The 19,197-nt window shown below is 53.6% G+C and overlaps 1 protein-coding gene across 2 annotated transcripts; it reads left to right on the plus strand.

Annotated features, from left to right (window-relative positions):
* Window positions 1-628: 628 nt before the first annotated feature.
* Window positions 629-18,710, plus strand: pex16 (peroxisomal biogenesis factor 16). Of its 2 annotated transcripts, XM_055649813.1 has the most exons (11): window positions 629-779; window positions 1,514-1,549; window positions 4,876-4,952; window positions 6,031-6,164; window positions 6,400-6,509; window positions 8,525-8,617; window positions 10,665-10,808; window positions 11,112-11,184; window positions 11,587-11,706; window positions 13,705-13,769; window positions 17,799-18,710. In XM_055649813.1, exons 1-11 carry the CDS (start codon window positions 671-673, stop codon window positions 17,855-17,857), a joined length of 1,020 nt encoding a protein of 339 aa, XP_055505788.1. In that variant the 5' UTR covers window positions 629-670; the 3' UTR covers window positions 17,858-18,710. The 2 variants fall into 2 exon arrangements, with proteins under 2 accessions (XP_055505788.1, XP_055505789.1); XM_055649814.1 differs by lacking the exons at window positions 629-779; window positions 1,514-1,549 and adding an exon at window positions 3,019-3,067.
* Window positions 18,711-19,197: the final 487 nt, after the last annotated feature.

Raw genomic sequence — 19,197 nt, forward strand, 5'->3', positions numbered from 1 at the left:
GGCATTTGAGCCCACACTATTATTCAGGGTCCAAACTGTGTTATTGAGAGTAACGTGGAATTACTCCCGAGTGTCACAGCACATAAACAGGCCCTTAGGCTCACCTCGTTGTCCAAGACTGAGCGCCCACACGCGGGCAAGCCCGGCCTCTGAATGTCACAGGCCACGTAACAGTAGTTAAGGGAGAAGGAATAGGCAATGTTTCGTGTTGAGACCCTTCATCAGACTAGAGAGTCAGGGAAGAAGGGAGTGCAGATATATGGAAGGCTGGGGGGGGGGGGAGCAAGCAGCAAGAGAGGATGTTGCAGAACTCTCATTGGAGAGAGGAGGAGGACATCTTTGTAGTTGGCACACATTGAGATTTCACAGTGAAGCAGACTAAATGTGTAGGAAGGAACTGCTTTACACTGAAGATAGACACAAGATGCTGGTGTAACTCAGCGGGACAGGCAGCATCTCTGGAGACAAGGATTCCTTCTCATTCCCATCCCTTCCCTACACAGATCTGCCTGTCCCGCTGAGTGACGTCAGCACTTTGTGTCACGTGACAGGGAGATCGTTATAACACGTGATCGCATTGCAGTCTGCGCTTCACGCACTTCCGGCCAGTGGGGGGCGGGGCGGGGGGGGCGGGGCTCCGTGAGCCGGAAGCACTACAGACAGGGCGGCCATGGCGTTGCAGCGGCTGCTGCTCCGGTACCGGGACTTCGTGCTGGGCAGCCCGGCGGGGGCGGCGCAGCTGGAGGGCGGCGTCCGCACCGCCTCCTACCTCATCGCCGGTGGGTCCCGGAGCTCCAGGCCCCCCCGTCCCCTCAGCCCTGCATCCCCCGGGTCTCTGCCCCGTTACCCGGGCTGCCGGTGTCACCTGCTGCCTGTGTGTGTGTGTGTCTGTCCCGCTGAGTTAGCCCAGTATTCTGTGTGGCCACAAATAGTGATACCCCATTCTTGCCTCGCACCATGCGATGGATTCACTGACGAGGGGATGGATGCGGAGCATTACATCGTAGAAACAAGGAACTGCCGATGCTGGGTTACAAAATAAAGACACAAAGTGCTGGAGTAACTCAGCGGGTCAGGGGAGCATCTCTGGAGGACATGGATAGGTGACGTTTCTTGTCGGGGGACTGGACAAGGTCACTGACCCAAAATGTCACCTCCCCATGTTCTCCGCAGATGCCCCCCTGACCCGCTGAGTTACTCCAGCAATTTGTGTCCTTTTTGGAACATGAGGTATTTGGGTTCCTGCTGTATCGTTGCTGACTCCCCGTGTCATTAATGGCATGGTGAGTGTGAGCCTCGGAAAAAGCCTAGCCTGTCTTGACCTCCATTGTATCCCGTGTACTAACACCCCTGATGTTTTCAGGTATCCCCTCAGGAATTCAAACTGCCCTGTTATCATTCACCAAGTACTAAGTTCCCAGTTCGGCATTTGGGTTCTCCTGATGGGAGGCAGTGAGACTTCGCTTAGTTTAATAATTGGCTGAGTTTACATGACAGTGTTTTCTTTTTGCAGGCCGATTTGCTGATTCGCATGAACTCTCCGAGCTGGGTAGGTGTGAAAGTCGAGAAGTGGCAGTGTTGGAGGTCTGTGGGAGAGCTAACTCCAGTAATTGTTACATGCTCTGCTGTGGGGGTGGCGTTTAGCTGTCATTTTGAACAATTTGGCTCCTGCAATAATGCTGCACATTTCTGCACTTTGCCTCTGGAGTGAGGCAGGCCAGTGGGGTTGCACCCCTCAAGGCTGGGATCAGTATCAATGGTTTTTTTCTGGGGGAAAGCATTGGCTGGAGAAATGGGAAGCTGAACATTGAGGCAGATGCATGCAGAACACAATCAGAAGGTTACATAGTTCGGAGGGCATACAAGGCTGGTAAAGGGAATCTGACTATCCTCAATGGAACATAGCAAGATGGGAAGACACTTGTGATCAGGGTAGGTGAATGAGTTGAAAGCATTGCTAAAGTTGTATGACGATATTACTGAAATGTTTTAAGAGGGGCAGGAAAAACAATTTACAGACTTTAGAGATACTGCACGGAAATAGGCCCTTTGGCCCAACAGGTCCACGCCAACCAGCGATCACCTCGTACATTAGCACTGTCCTACACACTAGGGACAAGTTACAATGTTACCAAAGCCAATTAACCTACAAACCTGTACGTCTGGATTGTGGGAGGAAACCGGAGCTCCCGGAGAAAACCCAAGCAGTCACAGGGAGAATGTACAAACTCCGTACTGCCAGCACCCTTGGTCAGGATCGCACCCGGGTCTCTGGCTCTGTAAGGCAGTAATTCTACCGCCTCACCTCTGTTGCCTCGTTTTATAGTGAGAGGAAGGGGAGCATTCTTGGAGCTTAGAAGACTGAGGGGGTAACTTGTTGAAATGTAAGATCCTTAGTGGCATTGACAGGGTAGATGTTCAGGTGGGAGAATATTGAATTACAGAACGTAGTTTAAAAATGGATGTTGGAAAAATGTAATCAATTGCTGTCATTCAATACACCTGAGGGTTGTGAGGAAAGATCAAAGGAATTGAAGGTTAAGAGGCACTGACAGGAAACGCAGGCCAGTTTAAATCAGCCATGATCGCATGGAATGGTGGGATATGTTTGAGGGGCCGAGTGGCCTAGCCTTGTCTTAAGAGAGTGAAGTGGCAGTATTGGTTAAAGCAGTGAGGTTTCCATTACCTTAGTATTAACAGGGAAAGTGTCAGAGGTATAAACACAACAGCATTCTTCAATACCTTTCTGTGCATTTATTTATGTATAACAAGCTAAAAAGAGAAGCACTTCTGGCTGGAGGTCAGGGGGGTGCTGGTGAAGCAGGGAAGTTGGAAACAGCAAGGGTGGGAATGGGTTTTTGTGGCAGTGTTCACATACATTTGTTAAATTCAGCACAGTTATGGAAAAGATAAGGGAGCAAACTTTCCAACAGAGATTGCGGGAGATATTCAGCACGTCAAGCAGCATCTATGAGAGGTGAAGTTTGAGGCACTTCATCAGGACCGGGAAAGCGATTTAAGGTGGCATGCAGGATGGCTAAGGTGAAGGCTGATGGAGTGAGACCAGGTGAGAGAGTTAAATGGGTAGTTAGAGGGTGACCATTGTGTGTTGCTATAGCAGGTCTGTGGGACATGCCCAGCAGGTCAGTAACAGAAAACAACTTGATCGCATGACAGGCAGAAATGCCAATCAAGCCAGTTGCCTGATGTTGGAGAAACCAATACTGTTTTGAAGTGTGCAAGGTGCACATGTGGGGGATGAACCTCATAACAGTGCAGGAGGCCACAAACGTATGGGTCAGCAGCAACGAGTTTTATCCTGCCTGTTAGTTGCAATCTCTAGAAGATTCTTCAATCATGATTTTCCTTTCATAAGTGCAGGTTGTCTCCACCAAGTGACATTGCACCACTTCATCAAGACGAGCCAGCATGTTCCTTACTACTGATGTTGGACCAACTTGTCTATGGTGTTGAAGTTACACTTGCTACCTGCCAATCTGCAGGGCCCGTCCTTAGAATCTTGGCCAGCGTCAACCCATCGCTACCTGCACACATTATGGTGCGAGTGCGGCCCCCAATTATCAGTGCTCTGCCCTGTTAATTTCTCCAGACCTGTTTAATGCTAATTTCTTTCTGCTCATCCACTCTTGCCCTGTTTCACACAACTTCAGTCCTGGCCTTTGGAATCTAAAGTAAGAGGTAGGGGCCTGGGGTGTGTTGTAGATCAGAGGGACTGAGGAATATGTATGTAGTTCCCCAAGAGTGATGTCACTGGCGGACTGGGTGGTGGAAGACTTTTGCTACGATGGCTTTTATCAGAAAGGGCACTGAGGATAAAAGTTGGGATATTATCTTACAAGATGTTGGCAAGGTCACACTCAGAGTATTGTGTTCAGTTTCGGTCACCCTGCTATAGGAAGAATGGCGTTAAACCAGAAAGATTACCAAGAAGATTTAAGGATGTTGCCAGGATTCGAGGGACTGAGTTATAGGGAGCGGTTAGGCAGGGTAGGACTTTAGTCCTTGAAGTGGAGGAGACTGAGGGTGATCTTATAGAGGTACAGGGTATATGGAATCATGAGCCATAGGTAGGGTGAATGCAGAATCTTTTTCCCATGGCTGGGGAATTAAAAGCAAAAGAGCATGGGTTTAAAGATTTAATAGGGCAGCTTTTTTCACCCAGAGGGTGATGCGTATGGAAAGAGCTACTGGAGGAAGTGGCTGATGGAGGTACAATAACATTTATAAAACATTTGGATGGGTACATGGACAGGAATAGTTTAGAGCAATATGGGTCAAAGATTGACAAATAGGATTAGCTTAGATGGGGCATCTTGGACAGCATGGACAAGTTGGGTGGAAATGCCTGTTTCTATGCTGTGTGACTGACTCCATGTAAGAGCCAGTCTCTAACCATTCTGGCCTTATGAAGGAGGGATGGTCATTGAAGAAGCAGTAGAGGTGATTGAGCTGGAGGTGTTGTGTAGCCTTGATCTGTCAGTATTTCTAATATTACTTTCAACATCCCCATCAGAAGCATGATGTAGAAGTGAGTAATAGACACGAGGGGTGGTGAGCACTGTAACAAGTTTGCTTCAGTACCTGCCCATCTGTAATGGAAGTATCGGGTGAACAGCCCTTGATTTTATGCAGCCTGACGGGGGGTGGGACAGGGCCCCTGAAGCTTGCCGTGAACACGCTCTCCCTGGCGGCAAGAGACGGGCCATGGATCTGTGGCTACTTGATTGTGACTTCCTGCCGTCAGTGTGGCAGTGGGTGTGAGTGGTTATTATTGCTGTGTTTGCTGGAGGGGCTGAGGGAGCTGAGTGTCTCCATCGGTAGCCGCTATTGAAACTGAGTTTGTTTGTTCGACAGTGTATTCTGTCTCGAATCTGCTTGTGCTGTTGAACGATGGGATATTGAGGAAGGGGATCCCTCAGTCGCTGCTAATGGTGAGTAGTTCACAGTCGCACTGTAAGAAAGGGCAGGACACAGCCGGTTGATTTAATCTGGGTCTCCACTAAAACGTATGTTGCCTCTATAATCTCATGGTTTGTAATGCCTCTTCTTAAAGAGTAAACTTGAATTCTTCCAAATCCAGCTTGTGCCTTGCTCGTGCTACAAAATGGCAGATGCACTGGTGTGATGGCAGCAGCAGGTTTAAGATCTGGGCCACGGCAACATTTATCGCCCACCTCTGCCTGTGCCTGAGCCCCAGTTGCAGATGCCGCGTGCTCCTGGTGTGGTGCTAGTTGGGGAGACCAGCAACGATGAAAGTCCAATGACTTCCGTCCAAGTCAAGGTGACGAGGGGAAACGGCTGGAGGTGGCCTGCCCTGCACCCAGCCACCCCTGTGCTGTTCAGAGAAGCTGTAATAGATGTGAGGGTTACAGCCCCGGGTCCTGGAGCTGCCAACAGGGTCAGTGCTGAGTTATATGCATTTGCCAGTTTGCATTCGCTGGTATTGATGGCCCTGGCTGTGGTGCAATCAACATTCACTAACACTAGTGGTGCGGGTGTGTTGACTGAAGCTGGGACCTTGTCCCTGCTGTCCGCCTCTCCACTGCCACTCTGGTCCCATGTAGGTGTGGCGGATCACTGACCCATGTTCCAGGCAGTGTTTACTGAGCCAAGGTTGGTGTTTAGGCTAGGTGGGTGGGGATTCCGATGCTCCAGTGCCTGCCCTGGAGTGGGAGAGCGTGGTGGTGTGGGAGGACCATTCCCAGGTCCGAGCACCGGCTGGGCTCTGGTGAGGGGCGAGTGTGCTGCTCGGGCTGGCAAGGACAGTACATGGGGCAGGCGTGTGGGCACATGTGCCGCTGCGTGTGGCCTGTCTGGCAACTACTGCAGGCAGAGATGCCAACTTTGGGGCAGGCATGTGGGCACATGTGCTGCTGGGGCGTGTGGGCGAGTGTGCCACTACTGTGGGCACAGGTGCTGGTTTTGGGGCGTGCGGGCTGCCGTGGCTGCTCTCCATGCCCAGTGTTGAGCCTGTCGTGACCCGGAGTGCCTGCCTTCCTCCCCCTGCAGCCTGTGCCCCAGCAGCGGTTGATGACATGGCTGACAGTGCTGGAGCACGTGGAGGTTTTCATGGAGATGTGCTCGGCCAAGCTGAGGGGCGAGGGCTGCCGCTGGCTCGTGATCGTCCTCATCCAGCTCTGCAAGTGAGTGACCTAGGGGACCATCCCCCCCCCCCCCCCCCCCCTACTCCAAACTACAGCCCCTGCCCCCACCCACCACACTACCGTCCCTCCCTCCTCCGTGCCTCACCCATTGCATTGACCTCGGGTATCGACCGTCGCACTGCCCCTCCACCCGCAAGTTCGCTAACAGGTTGGAGCCGGCTCTATGTTGCTGCCAACTAATTGTACCCTCGCCCATTTCCCCTCCTGGTTACAGAGCGGTGCTGAGGGTTATGCTGCTGCTCTGGTACAAGGCTGGGATCCAGACATCGCCGCCCATCGCACCGCTCAACAGGGAGAAACACGTGTGCAGCGAGGCCCGTGATGGTGAGGAGCTTGTTATTGCGGGCAAGGACCGGGGGGGGGGGGGGGGGGGAAACCAGCCAGGCCGAGGGGGAGGGAAGGGGGACGGGATCTGGTATGGGGAGGGGGGGGGAGGTCAGCATCTATCACCCTGCCATCCTACCCCTCCCATTTGTTTGCTCTTCCGTTTTCCCCTGTCTCTTTGACCACAGCCTACTCTGCACAACCTTAATCCCTCTGCCCTCGCTCTACTTTGTAGCTACGGCATCTCCCGGTTGCTAAACACTGTAACTCCCCCTCCCATTCCCACACTCACCTTTCTGTCCTGGGCCTCGTTCATTGTCAGAGTGAGACCCAGCGCAAATTAGAGGAACAGCACCTCATATTTCCCTAGTCCTCACCTTCCACCCCATCAGCCGTCGCATACAGCACATACTCCTCCAACCTTTTCGCCACCTCCAATGGGATCCCAACACGAGCCACATCTTCCCATCTCCATCTATTCCACAGAGACCGTACCCTCTGCAACTCCCTGGTCAACTCGTCCCAAACCACCCCTCCACGGATACTTTCCCCTGCAACCGCAGAAGATGTAACACCTGTCCCTATACCTCCCCTCCTTGACTCCGTCCAAGGACCCCGACAGTCTTTCCAGGTGAAGCAGAGGTTCACCCGCACCTCCTCCAACCTCATTTACTGTATCCGCTGTTCCAGATGTGGACTCCTGTATATCGGCAAAACCAAGCGCAGGCTCGGCGATCATTTCGCTGAACACCTCCGCCCAGTCCGCCCAAACTTACCTGCTCTCCCGGTTGCTCAACACTTTGACTCCCCCTCCCATTCCCAATCTGACCATTCTGTCCTGGGCCTCCTCCATTGCCAGAGTGAGGCCCAGCGCAAATTGGAGGAACAGCACCTCATATTTAACTCGGGTAGTTTACACCTCAGCGGTATGAACATTGACTTCTCTAAGTTCAAGTAGCCCTTGCTTTACCTTTCTCTCCATCCCCTCCCCCTTCCCAGTTCTCTGACCAGTCTTACTGTCTCCGACACTCCCCTGACAGCAGTCTGATGAAGGGTCTCGACCCGAAACGTCACCCATTCCTTCTCTCTAGAGATGCTGCTGGTCCCGCTGAGTTACTCCAGCATTTTGTGTTTATCTTCGATTTAAACCAGCATCTGCAGTTCTTTCCTTCACTTACAACCTAAAGGTATAAATATTGACTTCTCTAACTTCAAGTAACTCTTGCTTTACCTCTTTTCGTCCCTCCTCCACCCTAGTTCTCTGACATTTCACTGCCCCCTGATTAGTTTTATACGGTCATGTGATTGGAGCAGAATTAGGCCATTCGACCCATCATGTCTACTCTGCCATTTAATCTCTCCCTCCTAACCCCATTCTCTTGCCTTCTCCCCCTTACCACTGACACCCAAACTAATCAAGAATATATTTATCTCTGCCTTAAATATATCCACTAACGACCTCCACAGCCTTCTGTGGCAAAGAATTCCACAGATTCACCACCCTCTGATTAAATAAATTCCTCCTCATCTTCTTCCTCAAAAACGTCTATTAATTAAGAGGCTATGACCTCTAGTCCCAGACTCTCCCACTAGTGGAAACATCCTTTCCGCATTCACTCTATCCAAGCCTTTCACTATTCTGTTCGTTTCAATGAGGTCCCCCCTCATTCTTCTAAACTCCAGCGAGTCCAGGCCCAGTGCCGTCCAATGCTCATCATGCTAACCTACTCATCCTGGGATTTGACTGTTTGTATGCCTCGTTGTTACTTTCCCCTCATCCATCAATGAACTGTTGTACATTTCCTTGATCATCGTCTACTGTGATCTGTTCTTTTCATACCTTACATGTTCTTTGTGCCCCTCCATATCTCATTTCCCTTGCCCCAGACTCTCAGTCTGGACTCGACCTGAAACATCACCCATTCCTTCCCTCCAGAGATGCTGCCTGTCCCGCTGAGTGACTAACAGTTTGTGCCAGTCTTTGTTGTAACTGTTGCCGTCCGCTCTGGTTACAGGACATCCCAGTGGTGAATCTGAAGACTCCCAGTGTTGCTGTGCTACCTTCGTTGGCCATCGATCACGGAGGGTGGTGCGGACCCTTGAACGCAGTGAGTGCCCGATCCTTGCTCCTGCCCGCCATGCTTTAGGAGCGCGACTCCACCCGACCGACCGCTGTGTGTGACGGGCTGTGAAGGCAGCCGTGACTCGGTGGGCGAGTTTGTGTTCCAATCCCACTCCAGACACAGATGTGGAATTGTGCTGAGCACTCCTGACAAGGGCTGACAAGGGACAGTCGGGCTTTACTCTGAGCCCCCTCTGTACCCCAAGGGAACATTAGACATCCTGAGGTACTCTTACAAACAGAGCTGTGTGCCTTCATAACCCTACCAACACTTCTCCTTCAAGCAGCATCAGAGGTTAGCTGCTCGTTATCGCATTGCCGTTTGACCATACCCGCTGGTGTATTTCCTCCATTTTATGCCTCTACTGTTCAAGTGTTTTGGCACGGCAACTTTCCTTTTGATGTGATGTCGTGGTCTCTTGCACAGATCAAATGTGTTGCTTTGCTGATGCAGCATTCCCGCAGTTGTCACTGAATCGTGGTGGTTTGTGGAACAGAGGAGATAAGTTTAGTCTAGAGATACGGTGTGTAAAAAGGCCCTTTGGCCCACGCCAACCATACACTAGTTCTATGTTATCCTGCTTTCCCATCCCACGTACTAGGGCAATTTACCACAAGCTAAAAGCTTTTCACTGTACCTCTGTACCTGTGACAACAAACTAAACTGAAACTGAATTAACCTACAAATCGGAACATCTTTGGGATGCGGGAGGAAACTGGAGCACCCGGAGAAAACACAGGGAGAGCAAACTGCACAGACAGCACCTGTAGTCAGGGTCAGGCCCTGGTCTCTGGCGTTGATAGGCAGCAGCTCCACCACTGGTGCTGCCCCTAAATATGGGGGGGTTTTACCTAACTGGACAAGGTCAGATAACAGGCGGAGGTTTCTGTGGACAGTTGTTAACCCCCATCCCATGTTGGCCATCACGTGGTGTTTGGACAAATTCCACATGCAATCCTCTCGCAGGGGAAGTGAGTTTATTCCACCTGAAGCCACTCACACCCTCTGCCCACTCCAAAATCTCATTTACACACGCACGCACACACACACACGCACGCACTGTCTCAAATCCTTTAGGGAAAATCACATTGATTATAGCTGATCTTATTTTTCACTGTTTTCATTTTCTCTATATATAGTTTATATCCAAAAATCACTGGAAGCTAATCGTGAATAATACTCAACAACTAAGCCACATGGAGATATAATTCCAAAAATGTACCACCTCTGCTTCAGTTTTGACTCTGGCTCTAGTCATTCCAGTCAAGGGAACCATCATCCCTGCATCTGCTTTGTCGGGTCTTGTTTCAATATGAGCTCCGTTCATTCTTGTAAAGAGCGCAGGCCCTTTCTGAGTAACCTCTCACCGAGCAACTGCCTGCCATCCCAGGAAGCAGCTTGGTGAACTTCTCCCTCTGCCACTTGTATTTTCTCCCTTGGATAGTGAGATCATACCTGTGGACAATATTCCAAGTGTGGTCTTACCAGGGTCCTATATACTCTCAGCGAGACCTCTTTATACTTGTGTTCATGTCCCGGTTGTTTTGATTTCTAATTGTCAGCTGTCTCTGCGTGTTCGCTTTGATTTGTGTACAAGGGCACCTGTCATTCTCTCACCACTAACAAAATCCATTATTTTCCGATTTTCTATCAAAGTGGATGACTTCACGCTGATTTTCCACCAGTTATGTGCTTGTCCCTTCACTGAAACTGTCAACATCCCTCTTGAGCTGCTGTGTCACAACTCACACTATTGTTTTGTTTCATCAAAACATTGGATATATGAAACAGTTGCCTCCTTGTTATAGATTGTGAATAACTGGGCCCTGCCATCCATCTCTTCGGCAGACCATACTAGCTCCCAACCCAGGAATAGTCCATTCATTCCCACTCTGTCAGATAACCTATCCTCGGGCCAGTATATAACCCTGAGGATAACTATTGGTATAATCCCATCCACTCCCTGGTAAAGTCTAGGCTGAAGCTTTTTTTTAGAATATAACCTCTGGCCTTCTTGCAATACCCCTTGTAGCTCCAACATTGCATTTCCGTCGTTGGGGAGTTCCGGAAGAGGAGAAGCACCGACATTCGCATGGAGACCGGCATCTCCCGACAGTCCTCGGAAGGCAGGAGATGATGGCTGAGGCTCTGTACATAGCCCGACCTCTGGTGCACTGTATCCTACAGCATGGCGTGGCCTTGTGTGGGGCGGTGGGGACTTTTAGCCCTGTTGGTCTGAACATCGCAGGTCACTGAGGAGCCTGAGCCTGCAGATGTGGAACAGGAGGGGGGGTTTGGGTAATAGACCCGGACACGAGTTCCAGGCGCAGGCTGTTCGGCCCCTCCACCTGTACTCTGAAGCAGTGGAGACCAATCAGCGCTTTGCAGGATGGAACACAGTTGCCAATCCCTGTAGCTGTCTCCCCTGAATCTCCATGGATTGTGTTTGTTTGTTAAATCCCTTAACTGTCTCTGTCAGTGGTGACGATGTGTATTTGTGGACGGGGATCGTGGAAGCCGTGGCTAGTGTCTGGAATCCTCGATGTAACAAGGTGAGTGTGGCAGATTATTCTCAACGCAAGGTATTGGTACACGGCCCGGTTACAGGGACTGGGGCTACACTGACAGGGGTGGGGGTGGTACAGCTGTCCATGGACCAGAGTGATACTGATTCCAGCACACTGTCCAGTTAAAGGAGCAGCGTTATATACAGGAGTGCACTGACCGGTTACAGAGGCTACAGTTATACTGACACCAGTGTGCTGTCTGATTGCAGGGATCATAGTTATACTGAACGCTTACAGGGACTGGGTGTGCTACTGCTAATTGGCAGAGTGTGTAGCTAGACTGATGAATGCCCTGCTGTGATCGGCCTGGGAAGTCATGCTGTGCCTGGTGTGACGACCTGTGGTATCACTGCTGCTCGCCCACATTCCTCCCTGCTTTCCCCACAGCTTGAGTTTGCTGAAAGAAGCCAAGGCGATGGCGACTGGAGAGCGGGCTGAGCTTCGCCGCAGGACCTTCATGCTGCTGTACTACCTGCTGCGGTCGCCTTTCTACGACCGCTATTCTGAGTGAGTCGGCTCGCAGCGGGGTTTTGATTTCTTGCTCGGGTTGCCCTGGTGTGGGGGTGAAGGGGGGGGGGGGGGGGGTGGAGAGGGGGGTGGGGGGGGGGGGGGGGGGGGGGGGGGGGAAAGGGGGGGGGGGGGGGGGGGGTGAAGGAGGGGGTGGAGGTGGGGGGGGGTGGGGGGGGGGGAAGGAGGGGGGTGGGGGGTGGGAGGGGGTGGGGGGTGGGGGTGAAGGAGGGGGGGGGGTGGGGGGGGGGTGGGGGTGGGGGGAGGGGGGGGGGGGGGGTGGGGGGGGGGGGGGGGGGGGGGGGGGGGGGTTGGTTTGGTTTTTTTTCATTGTCTTGTGAAACGGGGGACAGGGGAAAGGAGAGGGGGAGGGGGGGAGGAAAAGGGATTTGGGGGGGAGTCCGGGGGGGGGGGGGGGTGGGGGGGAAGGAAGGGGGGGGGGGGTGGGGTGAAGGTGGGGGGGTGGGGGGTGGGGGTGAAGGAAGGAGGGGGTGGGGGTGAAGGAGGGGGTGAAGGAGGGGGGGGGGGTGAAGGAGGGGGTGGGGGTGGGGGGTGAAGGAGGGGGGTGTGAAGGAGGGGGTGGGGGTGAAGGAGGGGGTGGGGGGGGGGGGTGAAGGAGGGGGTGGGGGGGGGGGTGAAGGAGGGGGTGGGGGGGGGGGGTGAAGGGGGGGGGGGTGGGGGTGGGGGTGGGGGGGGGTGAAGGGGGGGGTGGGGGTGGGGGGGGAAGGAGGGGGGGGTGGGGGTGGGGGGGGGGGGGGGTGAGGTGGAGGGTGAGGGTGAGCGGTAGGGGTAGGGTGAGGGGCGGGGTTGGGGGTAGGGGGGGGGTGGGGGGGGGGTGGGGGGGGGTTGGGTGGGGGGGGTGGGGTGAAGGAGGGGGGGGGGGTGAAGGAGGGGGGGGAGAGGGGGTGGGGGTGTGAAGGGGGGGGGGGGTGGGGGTGAAGGGGGGGGTGGGGGGGGGGTGAAGGGGGGGGGGGGTGAAGGAGGGGGGTGGGGGTGGAGGACGGGGGGGGGGTGAAGGAGGGGGTGGGGGTGGGGGGTGAAGGAGGGGGGGGGGGGGGGGGGGTGAAGGAGGGGGGGGGGGGGGGGGGTGGGTGGGGGATGGGGGGTGGGGTGAAGGAGGGGGGTGGGGTGAAGGAGGGGGGGGGGGGTGGAGGAGGACGGGGTGGGGGGGGAAGGAGGGGGTGGGGGGGGGGGGAAGGGAAGGGGGGGTGTGGGGGTGGGGGTGAAGGAGGGGTGGGGGGTGAAGGGGGGGGGGTGAAGGAGGGGGTGGGGGTGAAGGCGGGTGTGGGGGGGGGGGGGGAGTGGGGGGTGAAGGGGGGGGGTGGGGGTGGGGCGGGGTGGGGGTGAAGGGGGGGGGGGGGGTGAAGGGGGGGGGGTGTGAAGGAGGGGGTGGGAGGGGTGGGGGGGTGAAGGGGGGGGGGGGGGTGAAGGCGGGGGTGGGGGTGAAGGAGGGGGGGGGGGGGTGAAGGAGGGGGTGAAGGAGGGGGTGGGGGTGAAAGGGGGGTGGGGGTGAAGGGGTGGGGGTTGGGGGGTGAAGGGGGGGGTGAAGGAGGGGGTGGGGGTGAAGGGGGGGTGAAGGGAGGGGGTGAAGGGGTGGGTGGGGGTGAAGGGGGGGTGAAGGAGGGGGTGGGGGTGAAGGGGGGGGTGGGGGTGAAGGGGTGGGGGGTGGGGGGGGGGGGGGGGGGGGTGGGGGTGAAGGGGGTGGGGTGAAGGGGGGGGTGTGGAATGTACTGGGGTTGTTTGGCCATGGGCCTCTAGTCCTGGTTGGCCCATATCCATGGCGGGTGAGTGTTGGTGGGACATTGGGTTTCCAATGCCTCTGATCCTGGGCACTGGGTGGGCAGGAGGATTTCCTGTGTGGTCTGTACTGACAGTCTCAGCATTCTGGCCCCGGGGCTGTCGATGGGCACCGTTCAATTTCCTGCCCCCCTGTCCCCAGCCCTGTGTGAAGATCTCCAGGATGGAGTCTCATCTGCTGCTCTCCTCCTCTCTCCCCAGGGCCGTGATCCTGTTTCTGCTCCGGCTGCTTGCTGACCACATCCCTGGAATAGGACTGGTGGCTCGTAAGTATGGTCAGCGCAGTGTCCCTCTGTTGGTGTAACCCCTCCTTCAGTTTAACAGAGATGGGAGGGAGGCATGGAGAGAGGGAGCACATACCATTTGTGGGGTTAAGTAGTTATGGGGTTAGTGCTGTCTGGTACAGAAACCGGTCTACTTTGTTGTGCCATTTGCTTGGCACGGTCAAGTCCCACTCACCTGGCCCGTAATAATAATAATAATAATAATAATACATTTTATTTATGGGCGCCTTTCAAGAGTCTCAAGGACACCTTACAAAAATTTAGCAGGTAGAGGAAAAACATGTAAGGGGAATGAAATAAATAGTAGAGACATGACTAGTACACAAAATAAAGACAGAATTCAATACAAAACACAATATGAGGCAATTAATGCACAGATGAAAAGGGAGGGGGACGTGGGGCTAAGGATAGGCAGAGGTGAAGAGATGGGTCTTGAGGCGGGACTGGAAGATGGTGAGGGACACGGAATTGCGGATCAGTTGGGGGAGGGAGTTCCAGAGCCTGGGAGCTGCCCTGGAGAAGGCTCTGTCCCCAAAACTGTGGAGGTTGGACTTGTGGATGGAGAGGAGACCGGCTGATGTGGATCTGAGGGACCATGAGGGTTGGTAGGGGGAGAGGAGGTCAGTGAGATATGGGGGGGGCAGATGGTGGAGGGCTTTGTAGGTGAGGATCAGGATTTTGTTGTTCATCCGGTGGGAAGCCAGTGAAGTTGTTTGAGGACTGAGTGATGTGATGCCAGGATTTGGTGTGGGTGATGAGTCGGGCGGCTGCGTTCTGGACCAGTTGGAGTCGGTTGATGTAGGTGGAGCTGATGCCAAGGAGAAGTGAGTTGCAGTAGTCCAGTCGAAAGGAGATGAACGCATGGATGAGTCTTTAAGCAGCGGGCGGTGTGAGAGAGGGTCTGAGTTTGGCGATGTTGCGGAGATGAAAGAAGGAGGTTTTAATGACATGGCGGATGTGAGGCTCAAGGGAGAGGGTGGAATCAAAGATCACGCCAAGGTTGCGGGCCTGGGGAGATGGGGAGACAGTGGTGCCGTCGATGGTGAGAGTGGGGTTATTGATTTTGCTGAGAGTGGCTTTGGAGCCTGTGAGGAGGAATTCTGTCTTATTGCTGTTGAGTTTGAGGAAGTTATGTTGCATCCAGGTTTTTATAGCTGACAAACAGGAGTTGATATGGGAGAGGGGAGGGGTTGTGGGGGGATTTGGTGCCGAGGTAGATCTGGGTGTCATCGGCGTAACATTGGAAGTCCAGGTTGAAGTGGCGGAGTATCTGACCAAGGGGGAGGATGTAGATGATGAAGAGGAGGGGGCCGAGTACGGAGCCTTGGGGAACGCCTTGAGTGACTGTGGCTGTAGCAGAGGTGTGGTTGTGGAGAGAGATGATGTGGGATCTGTTGGAAAGGTAGGAACGGAGCCAGCTGAGTGCAGAGCCTTCAATGCCAAGGTCTTTGAGTCTGGTGAGCAGGATGTTATGGTTCACTGTATCGAAGGCTGCGCTCAGGTCGAGGAGGATGAGGATGTTGAGGGAACCAGTGTCAGCAGAGGTGAGGAGGTCATTGAGGACTTTGAGGAGAGCAGTTTCTGTGCTATGGAGGGGGCGAAAGCCAGATTGGAAGGGTTCAAGTAGGTTATACGCAAGGAGGTGGGTATGAAGTTGTGACGCAACGATACGCTCCAGGGTTTTTGAAAGAAAGGGGAGGTTTGAGATTGGGCGGTAGTTAATGAGAGAGGAGGGATCAAGACCAGGTTTCTTTAAGATTGGTGTGACAGCAGCAGTTTTGAAAGCGGAGGGGACAATTCCTTGGGACAATGAGGAGTTGAAGAGATTAGTGAGGTAGGGGCAGAGAACGGGGAGGCAGGACTTCAGCAGGGGAGTGGGGAGAGGGTCGAGGGAGCAGGTAGTGGGTTTGGAAGAGCTGATGAGTTTGGAGATTTCAATAGGGGTGACCAGGTCAAACTGGGAGAGGAAGCAGTGTGGAGGAGGGGTAAGGAGGTCAGTGGAGATGTTGAAAGGAGGGGCCTTGGTAGGTGGTGGAGTAGATGCTGGGGAGTCGGGTACAGGGGATAAAGATTGATAGATGGTGCTGATTTTATCAGCGAGAAAGTGGAGGAATGAGTTGCAGAGATCCGGAGTAGAGGTAGGGAGAGTGTTGGCTCGAGGCTTGAGGAGGTTGCCCACTGTGGAGAAGAGGGTTCTGTGGTTTAGGCAGGGTTCAGTGAATATGGAGGAGAGGTAGGCAGATTTTGCAGCAATGAGGGCATCTTTGTAATCAGTGAGGTGGAGTTTGTAAGCTTCAAGGTGGACTGTGAGAGATGATTTATTTGTGAGTCGTTCAAGTCGGTGACCAGGCTGTTTCAGTTTGCGAAGTGCAGGTGTGTACCAGGGTGAAGATGTGTTGAAAGTTACGGTTCTTGTTTTGAGGGGGGCCATAGTGTTAAGGGAGGTAGACAAGGTGGAGTTGAGATGGTTTGTGAGATCATCAGGTGAGATGGGGGCTGAGTCCAGGGGGAGAGTGGTGGAGAGGAGGTCAGAGAGATGGTGGGGATCAATGGATTTTAGATTACGGAAGGTGATTTCTCGGAGGAAGCGGGGGCGAGGTGTCGGAGAAGGGATGGTGAACCGTATAAGCTTATGATCAGAGAGGGGGAAGAGGCATGGATGGAGGTCGAGTACCGGTTGATTTGTGGAGCAGACCAGGTCAAGGATGTGACCTATGTCATGGGTGGGAAAGGTGACGTGCTGAGTGAGAGAGAAGTTGTCAAGTAAAAAGGCGAACTCAGATGCGAGCTTGCAGGTGGGGGAGTCCATGTGAATATTTAAGTCACCAAGTAGCAGCAGACGTGGGGAGAGGGATGAGGCAAGTGTGAGGAGTTCAGTGAAGTCAGATAGGAAGGAGGGGTTTGGTTTAGGTGGCCGGTAAATGAGGAGACTGTCATGGAGGAAAGGGCTTTGAAGGCAAGGAATTCAAATGATGCTACTGGGGGGAAGGTGAGTTCAGTGATCCGAAAATTCTGGTTGAAAATAACAGCGAGGCCACCTCCATGGCGGGAGGGGCGGGGTTTGGAAATGTAATTAAATCCAGGTGGGGATGTTTGATTGAGGGAGAAGAAGACATTGGGTTGTTGCCAGGTCTCAGTGAGCAGAAGGAAGTCCAGAGTGTTGTCAAGGATTAGTTCATGGAGGGCAAGGGCTTTGTTGTTGAGCGACCTGGTGTTGAGGAGGGCAAAGTTGGCATTATGAGAGGGTGGAGGGATGGGGGCAGGCTGGAGAGATCTGAGGTTGTCCCGGTTGACAGTGCGTGCGGTCAGCTGGGATGGGGGGTGACGCGGGTGAGGGGGGGCAGAGCGTGGTAGTGAGCAGATGGATGGAATGGAATGTCCGTGGTTGAAGCAAACAAGCCTGCGCCGAGAGCCTCTGTGGATGAAACGGGGTCGACGCAGAAGTCCAAGCTGTTTAACGACCTGGTTGCAGGATGGGATGTGGTTGTTGAAGAAACCAGTCATCTGCAGAGTTGAGTATTTGAGCATGATGGTGAGGGTGCAGAGAGGTGTCCAGCGGTGCAGGTGCAGGTGGAGAGAGTATCCAGCGGTGAGGGAGCAGAGAGGTTGTCCAGCAGAGCGGGTGCAGCGAGGTGTCGAGCATTGAGGGAGCAGTGAGGGAGCAAAGAGGTTGTCCAGCGATGAGGGTGCAGAGAGGATCCAGCCCCCTCACTGGTGCAGGGAGGTGTCCAGCATCAATGGGGCACCGGCACAGGAGGTTTCCAGCATCCAGCACCGTACTCCTACAAACCTTTCCTATTCATGTACCTTTCCTTAACTGTTGTTATTGTACCGGCCTCAACCACTGCCATTGGGCAGCTAATTCCATATACCCACCCTCTCTGTGTAAATCTTGCCCCTCTCATTCTTTTAAAATATTTCCCCTGACCTCTTAAACCTATGCTCTCTGGCTGGGCACAGTTGCCAGTGTACTGAGGTCTGCTCTAAGCCACCCTCGCTTTTTGTTTCCAGGTCCACTGATGGATTATTTACCAGCCTGGCAGAAGGTTTACTTTTACAATTGGGGCTAGGCTGGAAGTTAAACGATACTGTACTCTTCATGAACATCTTGTGCTTGGAAAGCATCCTGCCAAGCCTGCCTTCAGAAGCTCCTGGTTAATGGTGTGTTGTCCCGTAGCCGTGGGACACGAGCTCGCCCTGTCCGTCAGTCGCTGGTGCCCCCTGTGGCTGCGGCTGTGTCCGACTACTCACAACCTGACCACGACTGTGTTGGAGACCAGGCCGATGGAACCGGAAGCTCACAGGCGAACAGTCACCGCGTCTTCGTGATGGAGGGTGCGCTAGCCGACTGTGACTGTCCACTGGAACCTCGCTGGCAACAACAGTGACTCCAGGACCAGCCCAGGTTCCAGCAATAACCACCAGGGAGGTCCAGCGGCTGCTCACAACAGTCAGATACCCTCATTGTGCCAGTGCCCAGCTGACAGTTGCAGAATGACAGAATGGTCACCACTTAGCAGGAGACCATTTGGCCTATTGTGTCTGTACTGGCCCCACGTAAGCAGTCGGGGCAGTCGCTCTCCCGCCCGGCTGCCTTGTCGCAGTCCCTGCCCCAACCACACGGTGGAAGACCCATAGTATTCCTCCATTCACTTTGGTTCATTTTACCAGGGACTCAACCAGTATTCTTCTAATCTTCACCATGATTTGCAAAACGAGCTTCGAACCATTTTCTCAACAGCGAGACGGAGCCTGGCTTGCAGTCTGTATAGAGTGGACCAGTACAGTGACTGTGCAACCCACAGTCACACTGGCTAAGCAGCCGCACAAAATGATTGAAGATAAGTTATCTACTGTATCCAAGACCAGCTCTCTCTCTACCTCTCTCCTCTGAGTTGCACATTAAACCCCAAGGTTGTTCAACAGGGTTGTGGTCGTCTACATTAATATTTCCTTCGGTAGCTCAAGGTCAATTTGTTTGTTAATCTCCTATGAGTTGCTTTGGATCAGTAACTTTAAAAAGCACCCTATAAAAAGCTACTGCATTATTTTTAATCTGTCACAAGCTTGGACCCTGACGACATATGCATATAACGGGGATCGCCATAATTGATTAGTCAGCACATGACCCCGCCTTCCGATTTGACTTGGTCAAGTCCCCTTGTTTGTCCCGTCACCAGAGCGGGGGTGGGGTGGGGGGGGGGGACGACCCTGTGGGGTGGGAACATCGCCCGGGGTTGAGGTTACTGTGTTGACTTGCTTGGATGATTCAACACACAGCCCCACTTGGGAATGATATCTGCCACCCTCACAACTTAATCAGATGTATACGTATGGTCAGCTCACAGGCCGGCACTAGCGATCTGACTACTGTAACTAAAGCAACGGGGTTCACAATGTAACCGCGACT

The sequence above is a fragment of the Leucoraja erinacea genome, chromosome 18, assembly GCF_028641065.1.
Source record: "Leucoraja erinacea ecotype New England chromosome 18, Leri_hhj_1, whole genome shotgun sequence".
NCBI classification, from domain to species: domain Eukaryota; kingdom Metazoa; phylum Chordata; class Chondrichthyes; order Rajiformes; family Rajidae; genus Leucoraja; species Leucoraja erinaceus.

Excerpts from the sequence above, each read along its gene's own strand:
- pex16 (XM_055649813.1), top strand. The coding sequence starts at position 671 with ATGGCGTTGCAGCGGCTGCTGCTCCGGTACCGGGACTTCGTGCTGGGC. Across the intron at positions 1,550-4,875 it reads GCATGAACTCTCCGAGCTGG|TGTATTCTGTCTCGAATCTG; the intron begins GTAGGTGTGAAA and ends TTTGTTCGACAG. Across the intron at positions 4,953-6,030 it reads TCCCTCAGTCGCTGCTAATG|CCTGTGCCCCAGCAGCGGTT; the intron begins GTGAGTAGTTCA and ends CTCCCCCTGCAG.